At 47.4% G+C, this 24,686-nt stretch overlaps 10 protein-coding genes across 10 annotated transcripts; 6 read left to right on the forward strand and 4 right to left on the reverse strand.

The window, feature by feature from the left end:
- Positions 1-809: 809 nt before the first annotated feature.
- EYB26_000233 (uncharacterized protein) lies at positions 810-2,060 on the reverse strand (the record flags this gene model as incomplete). Its single annotated transcript, XM_054259550.1, has 5 exons — positions 810-836; positions 885-961; positions 1,016-1,793; positions 1,844-1,962; positions 2,018-2,060. The coding sequence occupies 5 exons, from the start codon at positions 2,058-2,060 to the stop codon at positions 810-812; spliced, it is 1,044 nt and encodes a 347-aa protein (XP_054115525.1).
- Positions 2,061-2,367: 307 nt separating this feature from the next.
- On the reverse strand, positions 2,368-4,095 carry EYB26_000234 (uncharacterized protein; the record flags this gene model as incomplete). The annotated part of the gene is made up of 5 exons (XM_054259551.1): positions 2,368-3,219; positions 3,269-3,673; positions 3,736-3,761; positions 3,828-3,950; positions 4,011-4,095. 5 exons carry the CDS (start codon positions 4,093-4,095, stop codon positions 2,368-2,370), a joined length of 1,491 nt encoding a protein of 496 aa, XP_054115526.1.
- Positions 4,096-4,733: 638 nt separating this feature from the next.
- Positions 4,734-6,010, forward strand: EYB26_000235 (uncharacterized protein; the record flags this gene model as incomplete). Its single annotated transcript, XM_054259552.1, has 3 exons — positions 4,734-5,246; positions 5,306-5,721; positions 5,785-6,010. The coding sequence occupies 3 exons, from the start codon at positions 4,734-4,736 to the stop codon at positions 6,008-6,010; spliced, it is 1,155 nt and encodes a 384-aa protein (XP_054115527.1).
- A 1,026-nt stretch (positions 6,011-7,036) lies between these two features.
- EYB26_000236 (uncharacterized protein) lies at positions 7,037-9,395 on the forward strand (the record flags this gene model as incomplete). Its single annotated transcript, XM_054259553.1, has 2 exons — positions 7,037-9,278; positions 9,358-9,395. 2 exons carry the CDS (start codon positions 7,037-7,039, stop codon positions 9,393-9,395), a joined length of 2,280 nt encoding a protein of 759 aa, XP_054115528.1.
- Positions 9,396-11,768: 2,373 nt separating this feature from the next.
- On the reverse strand, positions 11,769-13,778 carry EYB26_000237 (uncharacterized protein; the record flags this gene model as incomplete). Its single annotated transcript, XM_054259554.1, has 1 exon — positions 11,769-13,778. One exon carries the CDS (start codon positions 13,776-13,778, stop codon positions 11,769-11,771), a length of 2,010 nt encoding a protein of 669 aa, XP_054115529.1.
- A 1,128-nt stretch (positions 13,779-14,906) lies between these two features.
- EYB26_000238 (uncharacterized protein) lies at positions 14,907-15,705 on the forward strand (the record flags this gene model as incomplete). Its single annotated transcript, XM_054259555.1, has 4 exons — positions 14,907-14,960; positions 15,019-15,208; positions 15,264-15,628; positions 15,703-15,705. The coding sequence occupies 4 exons, from the start codon at positions 14,907-14,909 to the stop codon at positions 15,703-15,705; spliced, it is 612 nt and encodes a 203-aa protein (XP_054115530.1).
- Positions 15,706-16,183: 478 nt separating this feature from the next.
- Positions 16,184-19,538, forward strand: EYB26_000239 (uncharacterized protein; the record flags this gene model as incomplete). Its single annotated transcript, XM_054259556.1, has 5 exons — positions 16,184-18,112; positions 18,166-18,278; positions 18,328-18,473; positions 18,527-18,656; positions 18,707-19,538. 5 exons carry the CDS (start codon positions 16,184-16,186, stop codon positions 19,536-19,538), a joined length of 3,150 nt encoding a protein of 1,049 aa, XP_054115531.1.
- Positions 19,539-19,860: 322 nt separating this feature from the next.
- Positions 19,861-20,799, reverse strand: EYB26_000240 (uncharacterized protein; the record flags this gene model as incomplete). Its single annotated transcript, XM_054259557.1, has 1 exon — positions 19,861-20,799. The coding sequence occupies one exon, from the start codon at positions 20,797-20,799 to the stop codon at positions 19,861-19,863; it is 939 nt and encodes a 312-aa protein (XP_054115532.1).
- Positions 20,800-21,798: 999 nt separating this feature from the next.
- Positions 21,799-22,857, forward strand: EYB26_000241 (uncharacterized protein; the record flags this gene model as incomplete). The annotated part of the gene is made up of 2 exons (XM_054259558.1): positions 21,799-21,860; positions 21,936-22,857. 2 exons carry the CDS (start codon positions 21,799-21,801, stop codon positions 22,855-22,857), a joined length of 984 nt encoding a protein of 327 aa, XP_054115533.1.
- A 453-nt stretch (positions 22,858-23,310) lies between these two features.
- EYB26_000242 (uncharacterized protein) lies at positions 23,311-24,144 on the forward strand (the record flags this gene model as incomplete). Its single annotated transcript, XM_054259559.1, has 1 exon — positions 23,311-24,144. One exon carries the CDS (start codon positions 23,311-23,313, stop codon positions 24,142-24,144), a length of 834 nt encoding a protein of 277 aa, XP_054115534.1.
- Between the last annotated feature and the right edge of the window lie 542 nt (positions 24,145-24,686).

Consider the following 24,686-nt stretch of genomic DNA (forward strand, 5'->3'; position numbering starts at 1 on the left):
GTGTTTTTCTATTTCATCTTGTTCCGAGTTCTAGGTAGTGTTCAGGCTTTTCTTTGTGGAATACCAATGCTATTCGGAGTTACATGAGACACTTGGTTGTTGACTTACTCGAGTAGGTAGTTCCAATATCCCACAGCCAGTAGTTGCACTCCTGTCTTCCATCGTTCAGGAAGTATCGAGGTCGCTTCAATGGATTCCTTGTGTGATCGCTCTAATGCGAGAAATAGCAACTGTTTATGCGGTGTCGCAACCCGATCCTTGTCAAGCTTTGCATCACTAACTTCTCAACGAAACAGTTACCTGGGTGACTATGCGTTCGATTGAAGATGATACTACCATGTTCGATTCGACGATGTCAAGAGGAGAAGCACATAATCATTCATCGCAAGGAGCGAAATGCCTGTTCTTCTGGGTGGTTGCGACTATTTGAATTGTTATGATGACGGATATCGAATGTGATATCTAATGACCGCTACCACATCACTTGCATTCCTGTGTTTATCCCTTCAGGCATTGACGATCATTCGAGAAGCCCTTTGGTCATAAAGCAAAGCCACTTGGACCAGATAGGAATAGCCATTCAACCTATTGAAATAGCAGCATCTTCAGCGCTTGGATGAGCCAACAGTGGCTTCCGCCCAAATGCAAGCACTGAACATATCATATATTCGTTTGATATGTCGTATGCCAAAAGATTGCCTATTTCCAAAGTATGAACAGTTTACTTCGTTTTGGTCTAGTTGCCCAAAGGAATATAATGCTTCGACGTGAGGTGTAAACGTCACAAACTGAGTTATAACTGCCCAGATTCAGGTTGAATAAGAGTTGATATAGTACTAATACGTGAGCAAGGGGTAGATTAAAATCTAGACTGAAGTACTAACCGTTAGACACGACTCTTCTCCGGAAAGTCCACCGCGTAAATAGACATAAAGTATCAAGGCTGTCTCGTGTATAAAACCTAATTAAGAACCGAATCAGCCTATGAATCCAGCACAGTATAAGGGAGACTTACAAGCCACGACTTTGGGGCTCAGTCTACCCACGCTGAGTACCCTCCCCCAATCTTTCCCATCAATTCTTACTTTAGCCCAACCAACTTCACCGTCATCATCAGCCGAATTACCCAGCTGTCTCATCCGCTCACTAGGAAGCTGGTCCAATTCTGTACCCTGCATCTGTCTGGGATCAAGCGGTGGATTGGTCAACCCTGTCCAGACACTGGATATCCGCAATGAGTCCGTTGCAATCCCGATCTTGAGTGACCCATGCATATTTGCGCTCAGTTCCAATTTTGGCCCCGTTGTGCCAGACGCCAGCGATGCTCCTCCATTGGATTTGCTACTACTCGTTGCGAGTTTCGTGAAGCGATCTGAAATTGCCTTTAACTGTGCTAGATTCGGTAAGATGATATGAACGTCCGGGTCTCGGCAGCGGGGCTCATGTAAGCTTTCAACCGCAGATTGGTGCAACACTTTAACTGGTATCTCCTGAGTGATTACTGTTTCGCGCTCACGAGGAGCACTAGCTCGCGTGGCTGACTGACTTTGATCATGCTCAACTGCACCAAACTCATCAACCTCAGGGCCTACAGGAATATTTCCTGGAACTAATGAGGATGAGACGACGGTCAGGGCAAGGAGAGGTACGTTGCCTTTCCGAGTCAACCGTAGCTGGGCAGACTTGTCGCCAATTGCAGATCGGAGAGCACGCGAAAGTGCGGCAATAGGAACCTCGAGATTGACGGCGCCGGCCGCAGCTTCAAGCACATAACTTTCATCAAAAATGGCTTCCTGAACTGGTTGTCAGCAATTGACACTCTGTAGCGTTGTATCTAACTGACCGCCGGTAACACAGCCCAGACCTGTGTTCCTTGGTCGGGAATGATAGTAAAGTGTACTGTTTCCCGTTCCAGCCTCACCCAGCAGATCTTTCCCAAGGAGTTGAGAGAGGCAGCAAGTTCTATGCAGGTTATGGTCAGGTGCGATCTTTCAATGTAGCATTGACGGTGTCTTACTTGCAAACGTGCCCACATTGGTGAGCTGGCTTCGGAACCGCATCCTGTTGCAATAGTAAGAAGGCCCCTCCAGTAGATAATATACGGATTAGTTTCCAGCAATCAAAGGCACATCCATTGAAACAATTGACAAAAAGTGAGTTGGTGAGTGTAAATTCTACGCGTGGGTGTCGCGGGTGAAGTTCAAGCCGCGTTAAGTGGATTGAAAGAAAGAACGAGAACTTGGCCCGTGCGTCAGGTGTCTCCCTGGGTATCTATGGGAAACCTTCAATCTTTCGATCCTTATTCTTTCTCCATTATATTCATCAATTTATATATTGACTACAGACCAACTTCTCTTCTTGTCCCCCTCACTTATCATCGACCTCATTTGCTTGGTTCAATGGGTCCGATCTGTGTATCGCTAACGCCGCTATAAGGGCTGCCCCGACCCCTGACCCGTCCTCTGCGGAATACAGTGAGATACGATCTGATGAGCCTTCTGGCCATTCAAGGATCTCTTTCAAAGCTTGCGCCGCTCTATTTCTAAAATGGTCATACTTATTGAAGACAGATCCGTCGACACCTACGTCACAAGTCTCCAGGCCCTTCTTCTTGGTGAGAGCAGCAATGCCGCACGAGTATAGCCGAGCAGAACGTGTCGCAATTAGCTCAGTCAAATAACGCGTCACTTTCAACTCGTAATCAATCGCTTTGATGTTCAGAGCACTGTTGAGAATGAACGCAATGTCGTGCAGCGCGTCTGATTTGTCCTCTTCCACAGTGGACAAGAACAGCGAGTCAATGGAGTTCTTCTGTCGGAGACAAGAAACGTCTTGCCCCTTGAACATATGATTATGTCTATGCAGGTCAAGGAGAACTAGACGAAGTATTTCTCCAATGTACAGCCCAGCCACCATTTTCTCATACAATTGTTGGCCTGGTCGTGAAGATTCCTCATCAATGACACAATCAAAAGGGGTTCGGGGGAGAACCTTTCGAGAGTTATCAAAGGCACCATATTCTGTGTTGATTGCAACTTCGAGATCAGGCGGCAATCTGCGATGTCTTATCTTGGGAATTGCACCACATACTTCCATATAGGCTGCGTTCACGCCAGTACTGAAGATACTTCCAATCTTCATATTTGAATCTTTGTATGCAGAAGCAATAAGAGTCCCGGTGGTGTCATTGACAACGGCAACAATCTTGACTGGTACGTTCTATACTTCGTTAGAAGTGCATTGAGACGAAGTTACTATGACAACATACCCGCTTTTTAAGGGCTTTCTCAAGCTGGGGAACAACATCCTCGCCTTCTACTCCATCCACATCGAAGTCTTTCGTCCATCTCTGTAAGATCCCACTTCGGATGTTGGGTTGGGTTAGTGGGAAAGAGAACGTGAAAGACAACGGCAGGTCTTCCTTCGTGCTCGGTTTATGTTCGTCGAGGAATTTGGCAGTGCAGTCGGCAAGGAAGTCCCATAATGTCTCCGCATTGCTCTTTTTGAGCCCTTCTGGCATAACGAACTTTTCTTGAATGAGCTCTACGCCGCCTTTACAATCGGTCAAGACAACATTGCAGACCCGTACATTGGTGCCACCCATATCTATGGTGATGTAACTTCCCGTTTCATGTCCGGTGGGATATCCAAACGACCATGTCACATTCATTGGCTGTACATTACGCGTCAGTGCTAATCTGGCTAGAAAATAAAAGATGAAGCACTCGCACATACAATATCGCCACCATCATCGGTCAAACCTGATGCTCATTAGTGCTGCTCTTATATCTGATGTCAGCGGAAATCCTCATTGTGAAAAGTCTCACCCTTTTCTAGTTCTTCCACCAAATACTGCGTGATGAGCTTCAGTTTCTGCCGATCTACGATGAACATTTCCTCAAGTCGTTTCAACTCAGTCGATAGTTCTGCCGGAATATCTGCCAGAATTTCTGTGCTTGGTTTAACTATTGAACTGTCTTCTTTATTTTGGCAATTGGTGAGTTGCTTACTTTCTCCCAGTGCCTTAGGTGGCCCAACGGACGATGCCATTGAAGCTGCCCCAGGGGACCCTGCATTCTGGTTTCGTTCCAGCATGGCTGTCTAGGAGATGTTGAGTCAAGGATGCATTTGAAGCATTTGGTTCCGCATCTTCCAACTTGTTTATATTTGTACAAACATGAAGGTAAGCTTCATTGCATCATAGTGACTCCATGTTCCTGTGCCTAAATGTTGACAGCCGGAAAAGTCCCAATTCTCTTCATTTGTCCATAGAATGTTTCGAATGTGAGACGGTATGATAAGGATGTCCTAGAATTTACCTAGGTACTCCACTGATACCTCAATGTCTCATAGAGGTAAGATAAACATTGAAAAATACGGTTTACGTACCTTCAGCTCCTTGTATCGCATCTTCTTCGAGCGAAATAGAGCTTTTAGCCCTCGTATCAAGTCTGTCCCCATAATTCAAAGCTTGACGCCGTCCTTGGTATTTGATGTTGTGAAAGCTTTTGTTAGTTACTGGAGGTCGGAATTTATGGTGAAGTTGTACTCGGATGCGAGGCCAGTCGCTCCCGAGCAGTGGCACTATATACACCAGTAAGCTCGCGAATGATCGGATTCCACAACTTGTAACGAAAGTGATTGTGTATATATAAAGCAGTAAATTCTCCTCGTAGAACTTTCAATGTACGTGTTTAAAACATATTGAGCAAAATTCTATCTCACACTTCGAAATGACTTTATCACAAGCACCCATCGCTATCATTGGCGCCGGCCCTGCTGGTCTCACTTTTGCACGTCTTCTTGAGCTTGCCAGCATCCCATACGTTGTATTTGAGGGAATTGAGTCTGCCTTATGGGCCGACGAGCATTCCAGCAGTGGCACTCTTGATATCCATAAAGTATCAGGACAGGCTGCTCTGGAAGAAGCTGGTTTGATGGAGCAGTTCAAATCAATTGCACGCTGGGGTGTGCCCGTGAAATTTGTCGACTCGCAAGGCGACGTTATTTATGCTACTGTCTCCGGAGATAGCATTGAAGATAAGCCTGAAATTGATCGGAAAGATCTTCCAAAGCTTCTCCTCGGCTCTATTCCGGCTAGCAGAATTCGCTGGGGGAGCCAGATTGAGCGTGTGCAGGCTGATAGCGATGGGACATACTCACTGCATTTTACAGAGGGTAGTGTGGAATCTAGATTTCGTCTCGTTGTAGGCGCGGATGGCGCTTGGTCTAAGGTCAGGAATCTGGTAAGCACAAACCTCTTCTTCGCACCAAGAAAACATGGCCGACTGAAAGAAATGCATAGCTCACGCCTACGGAGCCCAAATATCTTGGGACTCACTTCTTCACTACATTCCTCAAGCCAGACAACCCACATTATTCCTCGCTGAACTCCATGGTCGGGGACGGCAATTACTTAGCCCTAAACAAAATGCGGCAGTTCTTTTTGCATTACCTAGGTGATGGCTCCTATCACCTCGCAGTGGGCATGAAATTACCTGAGAACTGGAATCCAGGGCCCGCGAGGCTTCACGATCCATCCGCTTTATGGCAGTCATTGCTGCAGTATGAGTTTGCCGGATGGTCTTCAGAAATTAGGGAATTGGTCAAGTCTGCCACCCACGGTTTCCGCTCTTGGCCATTGTACTCTATTTCAAGGACATCTGTGCCTTGGGAACATGTTCCTGGGGTAACATTGCTTGGAGATGCAGCGCACTTGACGTAAGGTGCCTCCTCAAACTATTCGCGTAGTCAAGGACATTGCTAATAATTTTGTCCCTTCAGCGGACCCGGCGGAGATGGAGTCAACAATGCCTTGCACGACAGCGTTGAGTTGGCCCAGCGGATCATCAAACATGGCATTGATCACCTAGACTCTGCAGTAGTAGAGTACGAGCAGGAGATGTTCCCCCGCGCAGTTGAAGCGATCAATAAGGGTCAATGGATTGTTGAGAACTTGTTCAATGCCGAGTCGGCTCAAAGCTTTCTACAGGCCGCTATGAAGCAGTGACCCTGATTGAAGAAATGTGAAGCAGTCGTTCAGAATCTGGGAAATTTTCCATCGGGGCAATGATCAATTAGGGTTAGGGCTAGTGGAACAGACCTGGGCCGGTGCCTGGGCCGGTGCCTGGCTGCCTGAGGCTTGTTCATAGGAATAACGGTCGCTGATTGGCTGGTGTGTTTGTTGATGTGACGCGTGAGGCGCGGTAACCCATGGAGAGAGCGAAGAAAGACTCAAGCTGAGAACAGTTTCACGGTCACGATGACATTAATGTATTAATAAAGATAGAACAATAATGAAATCAAAAGATCCCTGCTCCGTACAAGCACAGCTATCTTTGAAGATTCCGGAGGTTATCCTCTGTTTTCCCCCAAAACAAATCAGCTGATGACAAATGGGGTATCGTCAATCAATAGTGCGATGAAAACAGGCAAGCGCCATATCAAACTTCCATCTACGGAGTATTATTATCTTCAACCTCCAAAATATTTCCAGCCTGCTTGCTCAAGCCCCTTTCAGGTTTGTTCTGAAGCATGTACTCTCGACCCGGAAAATTCTACGACTTCCATTCATTTTCCTTGAATTCCTCGCTGATCGGAGACAAAAGATCATTCGTTACGCACGCACACATTAACCGCCGTCGACTTCAACCTTGCAGCACCCTCCTTCAGTCATTGACTGACTGTGCCATTCATTAAGCATCAGTCACCCCACTCGTTTCGGAAGCAATCTGCTGAGCCTTGGTCAAAATCTGCCACCATTGTACTCATCTCACGATCATTTCCATCCTGCAGCTAGCTTCGTCCTTCTCTGCTATTGTCATCAAGCGGCTCTCCCGGAGCTGAACGAGAAGTTACCTAGCGGAAACAAAAAAACACATCACATCAGCTCAGCATGCTTAGTTGGAGGCATCACAAGTCTACTTATTTCTTTTTCAAAAGGCATCTGCTGCCGAACGTTCCCCATCTCGCCATCGAGTGAAGAATTCAATAACTTACATACTGGGTTGTATGTAATACCCCCTTGATGGCTACAATGTCCGACAGTCGCTCCTTCTCCATCCCCACAGTCCGCATTCCTCCGCCGCCGTCTCCCCATAGTCCGTTACGATCCCCGAAGCGAAGGCAACATCTACGACATCTACCAGTCGATGAAGACCCGCTTCTTGGGAAGCTGTCCCCAGAAGCAATTCTCGATGCTCTTGCCGCTATCAACGCTGTGACTAGACATGAAGGCCACGCAAAGGATCTTCTTACTAGAAGTATTTCACAAGCTTCACCTGATGATCGGTTACTCGGAGCCCGAGCAGCCATAGCAGCCAAAAGGCTGAGAGAATGGCTAAAGGAATTACAAGTGTGGCAATGGCCAAAGGGGCTCAGCATACAACAAGGCAAGGGCTTTATCACGCCGTTGGATAATCAGTCGGAGTTTTGGGGTAGTCTTCCAGCCCATCTAGTCGTGGAATACGAAGCTCGACTAGAGCAGATCCGAGACGGCATGGAGGGTTTGAACGTGGACGAACTAAAGGAACATATCATGAACGTCCATGTACCAGGTCGATCCCGTCCATCCTCAGCACACAGTGCTCTTAGTGCGATATCCGCTCCTCCGTTTACACACGTACAATTAAGCGATTTCACCGCAGTTATTACGGCCACTATACTCCGTGCCTTGCCTACGTTGGCACGATTGAATGTGCTGTTCGATAATTGGACCGTGAGATTACTTGTGTTGCGCCAGATCCCGGGTCTTTTGACTTCTTTGGATACGGCACGTGCATTCCTCGACTGTACGTTACTCGCTACTCAGGAGTCTCAACGAAATAAACGTTATTCCATGCTAGACTCGAATTCCGGACGCGAGAAACTCGTTCAACTCATTGGTACGGCTGGATCTCGTATGGACACGGTTCTAGACGCTTTGGAGGGTCGAGAGGATTCTATCCCTGAAGCATGGATTGACAGGATGGATGCGTTGGAGACGGATTTTGCAAACTGGGTTCAGCTTACAGGAAAGATGGCAATTGAAAAAGTATGGGTGTCCTCGGAGTCAGACGTACATAGAAGATCGGTTGTTGAAGAAGAGGAGTTGCAACCGGAGGTTACCGACACGGAGCAACAACTTGATGAAGCTGCAACAGAACGAAATGTTCAGACTCATGAAGATTTATCCTCTGCCACTGCCAACGAGATAGTCGATGCTACTCCAGGTGTCACCACGACGTCACAGAATATAGCACCCTCGCCAGAAGCTATTCCTACTCCTTCACTCGACATTACAGACAGTCTTCCTATTGCCACCGCAGATACAACTTCATTGCCCGTGGCCAACAAAGCAGATGAGCCAGACTTGATTACAGATAATGAAAATCCAAAACCTATACTTACGGCTACCGAACCTCATTCGACATCCAAGTCTGTAGAAGAAACCCCTAATCTTGATATTCCATCCATCACAGTGAAATTCGAACAAGCAGAAGCTCATTCCGACCCTCCGATTCCGATAATGGAGCCCAATCACAATTATAAACAAGGAGCAATCCAGACCGACCCTGCAACAAATCCCGAGGTCGAAAAATCAACGATCCCGCTTCGAGTGAAAAAGTCTATTCCTGTTCTTGAAATGATTGAGGAGTCAACCTCCGAGGATTCTGAGTCTGGGTCCGTACAACACCATACAGAACCATTGAAATCACTACCACTACCAGCTGTTGAAAGTCACAACTTCAACCTTCCTCCTGAGACGCAAACCGAAGCCAGTCATGCTACAACAGAAGACAAATCCGACCTTCTACCAACATCCGTCATGCCGACGATTGTCGATCAAGATGAGCAGCAGCAAGCACTTTTCGAAAATGTTGAGTTCTCTGAAGATTTACAAAAGCATCGACAACACCATCCGACCACACTAACTACCGATTCAAATAAGGAGGAGGTTGCAGAAACAAGCGAAAAACAGCATTCTACTGATAGCCATTCAAGAACAGAAGCTACGTCGACCATAGAGCCGGTGACAGGGACCGTCGATCACCCCAATACCGTCCAAAGAGAAAAACCAGATCAGGTCCGCGCGCATATTGTGGAAATATTAAACTCTGATGTATCTATACCAGAATTAGATGCAGGCGAGTCCTCCCCACGACATCCAGACTCCGAAAGTCCACGTTCTGTTATGACACCCTGGCTTGCCCCAGAAGATGCCGCTATCAAAGAGACGCCCCAGAGCTCCTTAATAGAATCGCCTATCAAGGTCATGACAACTGCCGGTCAGAGCTTTGGTCCGTTCCTTGAGCAAAATCATCCCTTGCATCCTGATATACCAGTCCAATCAATCGAATCGTCGATTGAACAAGCTAGTGCCTCTCGGCCTTTCCAAATTCATGAAGAAGCGATAGCTCATTCGAGAAAGACATCTGGTCAAAGCTATCGTTCTTCGGTACCTTTTTCGCCAGGAATGTTTAGCAGCGCCAGCGATCGCACAATCCGCGAAATGGGGTCCCCGCAATTAAGTAGCTCTGCTTTGCAAGATTTGGAGGCGTACAAACATACCAACGATGCCAGTTTACCTTTACAACGATTTATCAACGATAAATACGACGGGAGCTATTCAATCAATCATGAAATGCATTCGGACAGCTCTTCCTCGCGAGAAGATAGGTCACATTACCTGCGCGAAGACACAGAAAGTCCAAGAACCCGGAACAGAAGTGAATCACCGCCGCCTAATGCAGTTCCTCGTCGAGCTATACGCGGGCCTAGCTCAAGTTTGATGAGAGGTACCATATCCTCATTGAACAAAGTTGTTGGAACAGGAAAACGAGTTGAATCCGACTCGTATACCTACGACTCTGCTTCTGAAAAGGTTCGTTCACGCTCTAGACTCGGCTCACCTTATGATGTCGATTCAGAACCAACACCGTGGCGTCGAAAATCTTCTACCAGCGACCTATTACAGGCACCTAAACATCATTTGCAGAACCAGCCAAGTATGGAAAGCATTGGGTCTTACGTTTCTAGCAACGGTACTGGAGACATGCGCAGGCGATATTCATTTTCCACGGATGGTGGATCTTTCGCGATACGACCGGTCAATGAACCCGATAGCGACCTACAAGAGAAAATCCACTCCATTCTCACAAGCATTCCTGGCAAAATTCGTCTCAGTAACAACCCTGCCACCGACTATGACCAGCAGTCAGTGATATCATCCATGTCTTCGTCAAAGAGACCCCGACTTAAAGCGCGATCTCCTTTCTCCACCCCCAGCCGAGCCGGTACGCCAACGCCATCAGAAGGTTTCACACCGTCGTCCAGGCAAAGACGTACTGTTTCTCACAAGAGTGAAGACAAGACTGTTAAGGTATATCATTTGCATCACCGTGGGAAAACAGAGCCGACCAAATTGTTCGTTCGTACTGTTGGTGAAGAAGGCGAACGAGTCATGGTCCGTGTCGGTGGAGGCTGGGCCGATTTGGGCGAGTACCTACGTGAGTATGTAATGCATCACGGCCGTCAAACTCCATCAAGCAGTCATGTCGAGGTCAAAGGTCTTCCCGCAACGACAACTTCTCCAGGATCAACCACATCAGCTGCTGCCACGGTCATCGCTCAGACGAGTCCCAAAGGGCCCACAACTGTGCCACCAAACAACCGACCGGATTCTTCTCTTTCGGTTCATAAAACCAGACGAATCTCCAAACCATCTGAACTCCCCGAACTTGCGATCGACGATGTTGAAACCACAAGCGACAATCTTCCACTCCCTTTATTCCCACCCTCAGCTCGGCGAACTTCCATATCCTCTATCAATTCAGTCAGCGTCTCATCAATCCTAGGCGACGGTTCCAGCGTTTACTCTCCACATCCTGGATCCGCAAGAACCCCTCTTTCTCATTCTAGCACTCCTCTCGGTCTTGCTGGTCCAAAACCACGAACCAGACACGTCTCCATGACTCCAGAGAGCGAAGCCTGGGTGGAAGACGTCCTCGGCCAAGCGCGAAGAACTTCGTCGATAACAGTCAAGCCATCGGGCTCCGAGCGTGAATTACACACTTCGTCACGAATGAGTATGCGCAGTGTCAGCGATATCCCGTCTGTTAGTCGAAACAAGCGTGTTGTGCTCAAGGGGCTTGGGACACATGATCGATCATAATATTTTTTACCTCTCACTCATTCCTCTTTCTTACATATATAATACTCTTTCCTTGCCTGTCCCGGTCTGGAAGACGCCCAGATCCACACTCTCTTCAACCATTTCCTTTACCTTCATTATCATCATAGATACAGCCTGGCGTTGGTTAAAGATACCCTATTTACCTTTGATATTTTTCGCTTATTGTTTGCATATGGATCTGAGTAGGTATTCGATCCCCTGGTTGTTCGTTTTGGTATTGGCACTTGCATTGTTTTTTAGCGAAACAGGTTATTCAGTTGCAATTGATATACATTTTAAGAAAGAATTTCTCTCCTTTTTGTAAATAATTTAAAGATGCAATATTAATATTGGCTCGTGAAAGCAATGTACCGTCCGTCAAAATCGTCGAATCGAGGACTTGACAAGACGGAGTCTATTGACAGATGAGGATACAGCAACACGCTCGGAACAAAGATGCTAAATGCAAATGAAAAATGACAAAAAATAAGCAATAGCCTGCGCACTTTTACCATTCTAAAGGCAACCATAACCGTAAGTATCATAAATCATAACGATATGGGTATATGTATGCATCAAATGAAAGCAAAAGTACAAGGGTATGAGGGTGTACACATCATTCGTTCAACTCATCGCTATCCCATTCATCCTCTTGGTCGTTTTGGACTAGTTCTAGGAATCGTTGGAGGCCTTCTTGCCGCACGGCTTGATTGCCGGGGGGTTGACGGCGAGGCTGTAGTCCTGCGCCGGGCCGGGCGGGAGGTCGTGGGAATGCTTCTCTTGCGCCTGGGCGATCCCTGATTTGGGCCATTGCTAGAGCTTGTGCTTGACGCTCGGCGGCTACAGCTCTTCCTGCGGCGTCCAGGCCGCGTGGGTTGAATCCCGGCTCGCCGTCTGGATTGCCGGCGACAGGTATCACTCTAGGTGGCACTGGGGCAGGAGGTGGAGGTCTGCGCCGGCCTAAACCATCTTCGTCGTCGCTGTCGCTGTCGCTGTTATCAGGACTGAATTCCCAGACTGGTTGATCGTGGTCATTATGCGGGTCATCTTGAGGAGTCTCATCTTCGGATTCAGGTTCAGACTCAAAATCTGCCACATTCTCTGGCAGCCGATGTAACTCTTCAGCGCCATCTGGGTCTATGCCATCACCACCTTCTAGGTCCCAGAGGCGATTGTAGCAACTGCTGTCAAGAGTATTAAAATGCTTGTAAGGATTATCTTCCTCAAGCCAGGCTGTGCAAAGATAACAGAAATGTGTGCCGCACTGAAAACAAATCATGTGGTTGCATCCCATTTTCTTTTGACAAGGCGTTTTGCACGTGGGGCACTGCGTGGTGTACATTTTGAGATATTCCTCCGTGGCTTTCTCTTCTGCTGTGAGTTCTGCTTCCCGTCTTGGCGAGCATCTTGCCAATTCGCCGTGCCATCCCTTCTTACAAACACAGCAGAATGCATAAAGACAATCCTCACAAACAGCTACCCTGTCCGCCATCGGTGGGAGCTGAGACTCCTCACCCATAGGGTCAAATTCAACAGCATCATCCTCATCTGCAGAATCGTCAAAATCGTCCGCCATGGGATTTACAGGTTTCGGGTGCTTCTTCGATTGAGCAACCCCTTGACACCATTGGCGAGGGCAATATACGGTGGTCTTATCCGACTCGAGTTTCTTCTTTCGTTTTAAAAAGACATAGCGCTGTACCATTTCCTGTTCCAATGGGATTTGAAGGAGTTCACTTGGACTGATAAGTCGGTCTTTCTTTCTTCTCCTCCTCTTACGAGAAACCGCAGCATCAAGCTCCTGAACAGGGTAATGTGCCGGGTTAGGGTCTCTGCCACAATCCGGCGCCATACACTTGACGCTGTCCACATCTCCTTCTGTTATACATGTGTTATAAAAGTCTTGTAAGCAAGGAACGCAGAAAACGTGAGAGCAAAGCAGCATCCGGTGGCAGTTCGCCCCCTTCTTGGGCTCCAAGCATACGCCACACTCAAATGTCTCCTGTTCAAATTTCTCCCTTTTAGCCTTCATGTCGAAATCAAGAAGTGCAATCTTCAGGCCGCGGGGAAGCTTGATCTCGTCGCCTTGGCGACGCGCAATTCCAAAAACATCATCTGTCATTTGTTGTATGTGGTCGATATACGTATAGACTACCATGTCCTTTCCGGATTCGAGCCATAGACGTTTACCATCTTCTTTTAACGATGCCAACTGTTTTGGTGATAGCCACTGTGGGCTGGTACTAATATTGAAGATCGGAGGTTGTTCTGATGGGTATCCCAGAGGAAGCTCGATGTCGAGTGTCAAGGGCGGTAAATGTGAGATAGCATGAACGTCGTCATGGACATTCTCGGCGACATTGGCATTGTTGGTATTGAAGATATCATCTTTTCCTCCTGTGCCATTTGTGTCCAGCGATGTCGGCGGTGTCATAGGGGCTTGAAAGGGTTCAGAGCCGCCCAGCTCGAATCGTACGTGGATAGGAATCGATGGCGCTACAGGTATATCTAGGGACGCTCTGAATGGAAATCGTTCGTCAATTCTGATTTCGGGATAGATGGCGGCAATGGAAGACAGCTCCATGGAGCGGTCATCCTCCTCGGGTATGGGAGCTGGAACTGCCATCATGAGATACCAACAGATAAAGTCAGATGCTCAGAGACAATATAAAATACCAGAGCCGTTGACCCTCCTGCCAAACACGGAAGCTCTAGAACTTTTGTATAGTCGTTAAAGAGACATGGTCGGGCAAGGAAGATAATGGACTTCTGGAATGCTCTCCGAAAATTTGCAAATTCAGATTATAAAGCTTTCAAGCATTTTAAAATAGTTTAGAGTCAGGAACAATGATGTGGCGACGACGACGACTCCTGGGAAAAGTTCGGCAAGCGGGATTGGTCCACCACCTTCAAAGAGTAAACCCAAGATCACGGTGGTATCACTACGTCTCTACAGACGTGACCTAAAATAGCGGGATGCGGATCTGTAGAATCGTATAGCGTGGGGTACGGTAACGACGACAACGATGATGATGATGCTGGCTGGCGCAACAGAGAAGTTGAAGAAAGGCGTGGTGTGGGATAAGTCTTCATGATTTGATCGTAATGCGACAGACTACCGGATTCCTCCGTAATGCTGGGATAGACGGAGACACGTACGGCAGTGTCAATGGATCCAGGGGAGGTACTCAACCACCAGCGTGGGCATCAAGGCCCCTTTGTCTGAACCGAAACAAAAGGAAGAAGAAATTTGGATGCCCGTTCTGTTGGGCGAAAGATGAGTTGTTGGAAAGAATCTGAAAATGCGACTTTATTTTTCATTACCTAGCAGCAAAACATCGAATCAGAGCTGCCCATCAACCACTTTTGGCAGGCACGCCCTTGAGGCTTGCCCCTCACTTCCTTCCGTCCCAAACAATTCCCCCCACGTCAGTCCACGTGACTTATCTGCTCTCACGTGAAGCTAATTAGGGTGTCTATGCGATGTCTGATTGGCTGCCTCGGCGTCCCGCGTGCGTGGCCCAAGCTTCTTCTGATGGGAACTTGCCAAGAAGAGTGATGATGAATGAAAGACAAAGCGATGAAGAACAAAGCTTCTAGTGACTCAGTCCGTCTTTCCTTCATTATTGACACATATTCTCGTCAATACTAGGGCTTTATATGCGCCAGTCGCCATTATGCTCACTTCTTCTTGATAGTAGTCATCACCGAAATCAAAGCTGGATATCCGACCGACCCCTGTCTGCCCAGCAAAATGTCGGCTCCTGATCAACCTTTAGCTTCGCTTTCGCTGACCCATGTACATTATGTGAGACAACGTTCGACTTGTACGATCGACCGTTGACTGCCACTGACTGTACGGCTAGAATCCCAACGACATCCTCTCGTATGCATCGGCCTGGCTCGCGCTCGTCCCCCAAGCGTTATGTGTCATCTACGTTACACTCATCTGGGCTTCGAGGGAGGTGGAGGTATTGTTGATGTTTGCGGGTCAAATGGGTTGTGAAGCCTTGAACTTTGGGCTTAAACGGCTCATCCGCGAAGAGAGACCTCAGTGTACGTACAAATCAAGCAAACGAAGAGACCAAAGACTTATCTTGATCGTCTACAGACATGCATGGCAAAGGCTACGGAATGCCCTCATCCCACGCGCAATTTGTGGCCTACTTCTCCTGTTACGCGATACTGTTCCTCCTTCTCAGACACAAACCGAATTACTCCCTCACACCAGACGCGATAACCTTTGTCCAACGAGTTGCGCTCTCATTCCTTGCTTGTGTTGGCGCCAGTGCAGTGGCCATTAGCCGTCTATATTTGAATTACCATACCAAGAAACAAGTTCTTGTGGGATTTACAGCCGGAATTATCTTCTCTATTGTGTGGTTCTCGTTCACAAGCTACCTGCGAAGCTCCGGATGGATCAACTGGGGACTAGACTTGACTCTGTCACGAGCGCTACGAATAAGAGACTTGGTGGTGAGTGAGGATCTTACTGAGGCCGGATGGCAACGTTGGGAGGCCCAGAGAAAGCTGAAGCGTCGTGAACATAGTGACATGCATAAGTCGGATTGAATGTGTTTACATTGATGAAGCGAACTGTACATTTATCTTGAGTCGACTCTCCACCTTGTACATTTTCGACAGATATCCGCGAACATATATCCATATAGGTCCATAATTAGAAGTTCTAACACTACCTTAGTTAGATGATTCGGGTCTTTGTAAAGAACACATCGTGTAGTTACATATTCCTCTCTAGTAATATAAATCACGTGATCGCGTCCCACATTTGACCGCCTCGATAGACCCCATCGCAATTAATTCATCTCTTCCAAAGTCAAGGGACAGCTAGACATAATGATTCCTGGAGGGCCATGGTGACGGGTGGCAGTATCCATGCATTAGACGGCGTCATGGTTTGAGCTATTTTTGATTCTAAGCTAAGATACCCTTGATGCTGTGCATCTTCTACACATACTTCCTCCTTTTGTCTTGTTGGTGTTATCAATCCCGTTGTGGTAAGACCACAATATGTCCGCCCACCAGATTGAGGCCGATGAGCCTGAACAGGTCATTGTAAAAGCAGATGAGGTCGATCAGATCGGGACCGATATTTCGCCTGTTCCGGATGAAGAGCTATTGGCGGAGGTTGTCGACAGTCTCACTCTAGAACCTTCGCCAGTGATTGAGAAGCAAATCCCAGCAGCCTCTACTTCAGGCAATGCCCGGCCTACAGGGCGACCAGGCCTCGCGCGTGATGCCGCTGCACCCCCTCCACCAATGCAGCCACCGCCTCCTGCTCCTGGCCAGAATGCAATAGAGCTAGCCCCAGACTCTCTCAGCCTTGCGCAGTTGAGACGCATAGTACAAGATATTCCGAAAGTTGAACAGCAAGTGTATGCTTTTCGCTATGCCGACACTCAACCTTTCCCAGAGGAGCTTGACGAGTGGTTTCAGTACAGTGAGCCCGAGCGAATGATGCTTGTCGGATCCAAAGTCTCATTTCACCAGCAATGGAAAGAGTTTTGTCATCAACACTCGCTCGATACTAGCACTTCATGGCTTGATGCCGAGCATAACACTCGAAAATCTTTTGTCAATCATCTTTTATCTGGGCTCGGTGACTCGGATTTGTACACTCGAATTGAAGCACTGGAAGCGGTATGCTATGCAATGTGCGGTGTTTGGGGACTAACCGGAGGAAGGTCTGTAGAGGATTACCTAGAAAACCCAACGCCTGTGGAGGAGTCAGATAACCCTAGGACGAAATCTCTTCAGATCAAGTGGATAGTTGAAAATGTGCTTCTCATTCACGAATGTGACGGCATTCCGAGACTTTACGAGTACATGAAGTCTATATATGATAAGGAAACGAGTCCGCTCGACACCGACCCTGTTGATCTGGATAATGAAAAAGAACACGCCACATACCTTATCGCCCGCGAACGTGAATCTAATCTCATTTTGACGTGTATGTATTTTGTTGTCGAGGTCGCCAGAAGACAAGAAGCACTTGACAAGACGAATGTGAAATTACGGGATGCCGTTTCTGCATTACAGCCAAGTCTACTAATCACTCTTGTCAAAGTCATTTCTGGATTGCGATGGGAGGACTCTGCCGCCATACCTTTCACTCGGATTGCTTTGCTTTTTTGGAAAGCTATAATCCTTATATTCGGTGGCACTCAGAGTCTAGAGGATGCAAAGAAGGAATTGGAACCCAAGATGGATGTTCCCAAAGATCCAGCTGACCGTCGCGAGCCTTTCTTAACTGCATCTCCTTTAGACTACCATATCTTTCGCCAGGAAGTCACGTCGAAATACCCAGCCTACAATCCCCCTCCACCAGTGGTACCTCTAGAGTTGGATCATAACTCTATACTCCCACCATTTGCAAACCATCCTAGTCGGCTAGCTTCCACGCAAGGAGTGTCTGGTCCATCTGCAGTCGGTAGCAGCGGCTCCATTCTTCATCAGCCTGTGCACATTGCCACACCAGCTCCGTCACCACCACCATCCCCGATAGGACCAAGTGGCAAAGCAGCGAAGAAACAAAACTATCAAACTAATCAACATTTTCCCTTCATGTACCCACCTTTAGATGATTCAAGCAACAATATCGGCGGCAAGGGTACAAGTGAGATGCAAGACACTTTGGTGGGAAAGAAATGGGAGGGCAGCGATGTCCCAGCTTCAATTATCGAGGCTGGTAAACTCTTTTCCAGCCACGTTAAGATGACTCGGGCAACCCGTCAATTATGGGAGGAACGTGAAAGGTTTATGAAATATGAGCGGGGCTGGAATGCCGACGATACTGCAAACGAAGGAACAAATGACGAGGAACAGTCTGACACAAGTCCGGCGCCTTCAGAAAGTCGAAGAGGCAGTGGAAAGCCAAGTCCTCCAGAAACAGAAAATGAAGATGTCCAGCGACGATTGGATGCGGTTGAGGGCTTCTATGTGAGTCTTTTGCAAGCGAAGGACTGATGGAAACGAGACTAACGGCCAAATAGAAGCAAGCAATGCCACATCTTCAAGCAATCGTCATCGTTCTACTGAAAGTCATTCTGACCAATATCAGTTCCATGATAAACCAAGCAAATGGCCAGAGCGGTCATGGCACAAGGTGAGTTGGAAATTTCCTAGGCAGAGAGTATTCGGCTGACTCCTTCTAGCATGACCAATGGCTATCCTTATGGCGGGACACGAGAAGATTTCCTAAACGATGTTGAAGAGCTCGATATTATCAGACTACGAGAAATAACCGGAAAAGCCATATCTGGAGCTTTGTTGCTCTTGTTAAAGTGGTTCAAAAGATCCCGTAAGAACTTCAGTCTGAAGTGGTTATATGTTTTCCCCACTGATTGTCGGCAGATATTCTAAAATTCGAGTACATGACACAATTGCTTCTAGACTCGAATTACCTTCCATTGATACTGAAGATGTTTGCTCATCAAGATGTCGATCATTTGATCGCTCAGCAAAATGACCGCAAGGAGTATAGGTATGTTATTTTGAATCATGATATTTGCTGAGCTGAGCTAATCTTTCAAGTTTCTTTCATTTCTGCCGTTTCCATTCCGACGATCCACCTGAAGAGGATGCTTCTATAGAAAACGAATCAATGGACGAGGAAGAAGAGGCTATACCGCCTCCTATCCTACGCCGTAGAGCATCAGTGAACGGAAGTTCATCGGTACGAGGTCCATCGCCTGTGAAAAATGAACAGGGGTATTCCGATGGTATCGTGAGACCAGAAGTCGATGAATTAGGGTATCCGACGGGACCAGTTCCTGAAGACCCAATCACAACGTATTCTTTCCGCAACTTCTTCTCAGTCATCAACTATCTACATATCATGCAGAAGATTACACGAGACAAAGCACACCGTTGCCTTCTCCTTGTGCAATATAGGTCCAGTACAATCCTTCGAAAGGGTCTAAAGATACCAGATCCTCATCTTCGACTTTATACCCTAAAGTTATTCAAATCGCAGGTTCCATACTGTGGTCGAAAATGGCGGCAGACCAACATGCGTGTCATCACAGCTATATATCTCTACTGCCGTCCTGAGCTACGAGACGATTGGCTGGCTGGCTCAGACGTTGATGCAGAAGTAGAAGATGCTTTGCCTCTAGAACAGGCGCTCCGTGGTCTGACCCACTGGTGGCATTTACGTCAATATAAAGACGTATTGAACATTGAAGACGAGGGGACTTCTCTTTTTGAGGAAGAGAGAGATTTCTTCACCAGGGAGTTGGACGCTATGGGTTGGGGTCTCTTTGGTGAGGATATGCTGAATGACGTAGATGAGAGAGAGTTTGGGATGCCTACAAATGGGACAACTGAGTGGGATGGCGGGCCGTTACAAATGGAGGGTTGGTGATTGATACAGCTGTTAGCAATCTTCAAGTTAGCAGATGTATTTATCAATGACTACTTGCTCGTTGCCTTCGTTCTGGAGTCCTTTAAGTCCAATTCATAGCTTTACCATTACGTTGTTTCCATGTCAACTCCCTTTATCTGAAGTCCTGCAATTTAGTTTCATTGACGGCTCAAAGCAATCTATCCATCCATCCATCTAAAGTTGCTTGTCGCACATTATGTACAAGCTTTTTGTTTGTGCAAATCTCCAAGATGACAGGATTCCCACAGGAAAATGCTTGTAAAGCAGATATCCTAGTCCGTGGCCCTTTCGACCTCCAACACTAATGCCCCTTACGCAATATACGGACACGAGGATGAACAACAGCTTTCGAGCCCATAATTTCCACCTTCGACTCTTGCTTCTTCCGCTTCTCAATGAGAATAGGCAGCTGTTCCTGGACGTACTGCACCAACCAATCTGTGCCACTGTTCCCCTTACAGTATCCCTCAGGACAACTCCTCGTCTCCTTGTGTTGCAAGAGATCACTCAAGCGCTGATACTGTCGATGACAGGGCTGGCATGTAAACATATGGCTATTAGACACCCAATACCCTTTGTGGTCAGGGGACAATCCAGTCCAGAAATTCTTCACGATGAAACGGATGTCGTCCTTGGTAGCGCCACCGATGCATGTTCCAGACTCGATGTGGTTGAACGCGGCGGATCGAAGAGCGAACTTTTCAGGGCAGAGGAAGCATGGTACGGTCACACGACGGTGCGTGTTTGCGTGGCCACTCAACTCGTTCAGGTTTCTGAACGCCTCCTTGCAAATCGTGCACATGAGATGCTTGTGCTGGAAATGCTGCATTAGCCCTTCATACGAAGGCGCAAACCAGTTACATGCCTCGCACCACAGATGAATTTCCTCGAGATGATCCTGCAGGTCTGTGAAGGCCGCGAAGTCTTTTGTGTAGTGGCAGATAATGCACAGGTTGTGGTCGAGAGAGGTCTCGATGTGAAGCAAGAATAGGTCCCGGCAGCAATAGGAGACGCCGCATCGAGAACAAATCGTTTCACCTGTGGGTGACATGTGGACTGGGACCCCTGGAGATAAGCTGTCTTTGATGGGATAGGTTCGGAATGGCCAGGGGCCATCGATGAAATGGTCAGGGGCTGTTTTGACGAAGTTTATCAAGCTCGTGGCTTGATGGATGTGAGGGCATGGGCGAGTCATGCCGAAGTCCATAGCAGGAATGTTTTGAAAGTCCGTGGCTGACATATCTGAGGCTTCACAGGCAGCTGAAGAAAACTTTGTTGGTCTGTTGCTGTTGGCTCGACGGAGTGTTGATACTTGGGCAAGATTTAAGCAGTATGTCCGAAAGAGACAGTTGCAGATAAGACAGAGAAGGAGGATGAAAGATGGCTGTTTTTACAGTTTACGTATTTGTTTATGTTGGTTGAAATCACTTGATATTTCATCAATTTCATGGGTTTGCCCGTAAATCTTGATGAATTGCACAACTTTCACAACCAGAAGCGGAACTGTTTGGGATTCACCGGCGACAGTGTCATTACCAATGAAGAGACTGAGCTAGAAGCATATATGTCTCTGGAAAGTGCCTAAGAATTTATGTGCAGGTAAACAATTTTTGCGGGCTTCTTACTGCTTCCACTTGACTTATCATACGTATCCATACTCCCTGAAGCCGTAGTCGATCTGCAGTGATCTACAACGGAGAACAATTGGTAAGGCTATGAGACCATATCATGATGTACAGGCGTGTGGCTACTGATTCTTGATCTAATCAAGAGAATCTGTTATATCAAGTTAGAAATCTAAAATCTGGAAGTTAAACTTCGAATATACATGTAAGTAAACGCGGAGTTGGTCTCTATTCAAATATATAGTGTTATGTAACTTCGAGACATAAACTAGTATAATTAGAGCCCATAGATCAAGCAGAATAGCTCTACAAGCCAAACCACTTTAACTCAATCATGTTCACACCACCTAGTTTCATAAAATTGCTCATATCGGAGTCTTTCTCTACGTTGCTAGAAAATCGATCGATTGCTTACGAATTTCCTATTTCGGAAAGCCCGCGATAAGGATTCATGTGTCTGATAAGACCATATCACGTGACTTCCCGTCGTGGGAAGTTTTTTTTTAATCTTGTGTACGGCAGATCACAAATCTCGCCATACACATTCAACAAATCCTTTTCACCCAGCCTCGACAAGGCTTTTTGAAGAGCGAAATAAATTTCTGCCGCCCGAAATGGCTTCAGACGAAATTGTTTGGCAGGTTATTAACCAGCAATTCTGTGCTTTTAAACTCAAGTACGTAAAAAAATACTTGCTCCAACAAATTTTCAATGCGGGACTGAAAAGCTGACCAAATCACGCAAATTGCAGAACTACAAAAGGCCAAAACTTCTGCCGCAATGAATACAACGTCACAGGATTATGTAACCGCCAAAGTTGTCCATTAGCAAATTCTCGCTATGCCACTGTTCGCTCGGATCCAGAAACGGGCACCATGTACCTCTACATGAAGACGATTGAACGATCCCACATGCCTAGCAAATGGTGGGAGAAGATCAAGCTATCCTCAAACTACACAAAAGCGTTGGCCCAAGTCGATGAGCGATTGATATACTGGCCCAAATTCCTCATACACAAATGCAAACAACGTCTCACGCGATTGACGCAGGTCAATATTAGGATGAAGAAACTTATCAAGGAGGAAGAACGACTTGGGGAGAGGATTGTGCCGAAATTGGCACCCAAGATTAGGAGACGCGAGGAGACGCGAGAGCGTAAGGCGGAGGCCGCCGCCAAGGTTGAGCGGGCTATTGAGCGTGAGCTTATTGAGAGACTTCGCAGCGGCGCTTATGGTGATCGACCACTCAACGTCGAGGAGGGCATTTGGAAGAAGGTTCTTCGTGGGCTGGAGAGGCAGGGAGAGGGTGAGAGAGACGAAGATCTTGATGAGGGCGAGCAGTGGGATGAGGAAGACGAGGAGGAAGAAGGTGTCGGCGAAGTCGAGTATGTCAGTGACTTGGATGAAGATGAAGAGGATCTTGAGGATATCGAGGAGTGGCTTGGAGGAGATTCTGCCGATTCGAGCGATGACTACGATGATGACGAGGATGAGGATGATGATAGCGATGACGACGAAGGCAGTGATGAGTCGGCTGCTGAGGACAAGAAGAAGCCTGCGGCTGGTAACAAGCGCAAGCGTGCTGCACCGCCTCCTAAGCCTCGCAAGAAGGGTGCTCGTGTTGAGATTGAGTACGAAACTGAGGGTCCTGGAAAGGAAAGCGTTCTGGCATAATTGCACTGCATCCTGGTGTTAGGCGTTGTCTGTAGGAATTTCGATTGCCAATGCAGTCTTTATTTCATTGTATTCTTTTGTTTTTATATAGCAATAAAAGTAATGTTTGTTTCTTACTGAAAAATATTTTTATGCGATCTGGAATCTTTGTAGGATTACCCGCATACAATAAGGGTTGTACCATGCGGTGAGTGGGCCACGGGCAGCTCTCACTGAAACACTCCTTGGAGTCAACCACATCCACGGTTTCAGTTCTTTCCCCAAATATACTCGCCCACTTCTTTTTAAACTAATAATACCTAGCAAGAGTACGAACAAAATATTCAAACTACCTCAATAAATAGTGGGTTATCGCCTATCCCGACTCACAAAGCTCGAAGCTACACCCTACCCCTCCTCTCACAAGCGCGAGGCGTGACGAAGAACCACATCGCAACCGCCAAAGAATTCACCATGTCTTCGTACCTAGCCTCCCTTGCCTCATCAACCACGATCTCCAACCTCGGCACCCGCCTCAACAGTCTCCGCCGTGCAATCACCTCAGGCGACGAAAAAGACGACCCGGACAACGAAGACAGCTCACACATCTCCAACGTTCTTCGCGCCTACTACACCGAAAAGGGTCGTCCATTCCCTGAATGGCTTCCCCCAGACCCAAAGGCTCCTGTTCCCCAGCCACGATTAGTCGCTACACAGGCATCGTTTCAACAGGGGAATGCGAGCGCGTACAGTCAACCGCAGGCACAATATACAGGTCGCGGAGGCGGACTGGGTGATTTATGGGGTGAATCGGGACCTGCGCAACCTCTACAGTCACAAACAACCAGTTTGCGGAGCCGAGGCGGTTCGAGGACGCCAGTTGCCGCGATAGGAAATAATAATAATAATTCATTACGATCAGAGCATCATCACTCGCAAACCCCGTCGCCGAATTCGGTTTCGCGACGGCCGCTACCTAGTCAACGTGGGGAATCGTACCAGTCTTCGCGTTCAAGCTCAGGGTTGTCGGATAGAGGGGCATCATCGGGTGGTTCTGCGTCGGAGAGGTTAAGGGCGAGACTTCAAGGTGGGTTGGGGAGTAGTCAGCAGAATCTGCCGCCTGAGCGACCACAGCCACAGCAATATCGGTCATATAGCTCTGATGGAGGACAGGGACAGGGACAGGGACAGGGACAGGGACAGGGACAGGGACAGGGACAGGGAGGGTATGGACCGAGTGGAGGGAGCGGAGGGTATAAGCGCCCTGGTGGTTTACCGAGTGGTCCTAGGCCTGGGGGTTATAGGTAATGGAAATGGATACTTTTGTTTAAGTTTGCTTGCATATTGTCATTGCAGTTGGTGGACTTTCGTGAGCAATTTTGGCGTTTGTTCGCAAATTTTGGCTGCGTTGCGTGTCTAGTGCATTTGATATCCTTTTCTATTTCCATCTGGGTACTAGAAATCTTAATGAATTATGCCCAAAAGTCTGACACGATCCAATGCCCTGCATAAGCATACCAGTCCGTATCGATCAGTTCGCTGTCGTTATGATAAGGAGAGTCAACTGGTGCTTTCGCGGACTGTTATTAGCCGAGGCAAGGGTTCTAGATACTACGTAGTCTTCAATTTCAAAGCAAGAAATACGACGAGTGAAAACAACAGCTCCACCATCGGAGATACCTACAGTCGGTGCCTGGTCCTCCAACATGAACCTTTTTTGTGTCGTTCCTTTCGATGCGACGAAGATTGATCAGGCCTACGGTATAGAATTCTTACTTTAGCGGAACGGCTTATTTAGTAGGCCTAGATGAGAGATTCGCCTAGAACTTTGGTGTCTATGTTGCCATTGT

Source organism: Talaromyces marneffei, chromosome 1 (assembly GCF_009556855.1).
Source record: "Talaromyces marneffei chromosome 1, complete sequence".
NCBI classification, from domain to species: Eukaryota; Fungi; Ascomycota; class Eurotiomycetes; order Eurotiales; family Trichocomaceae; genus Talaromyces; species Talaromyces marneffei.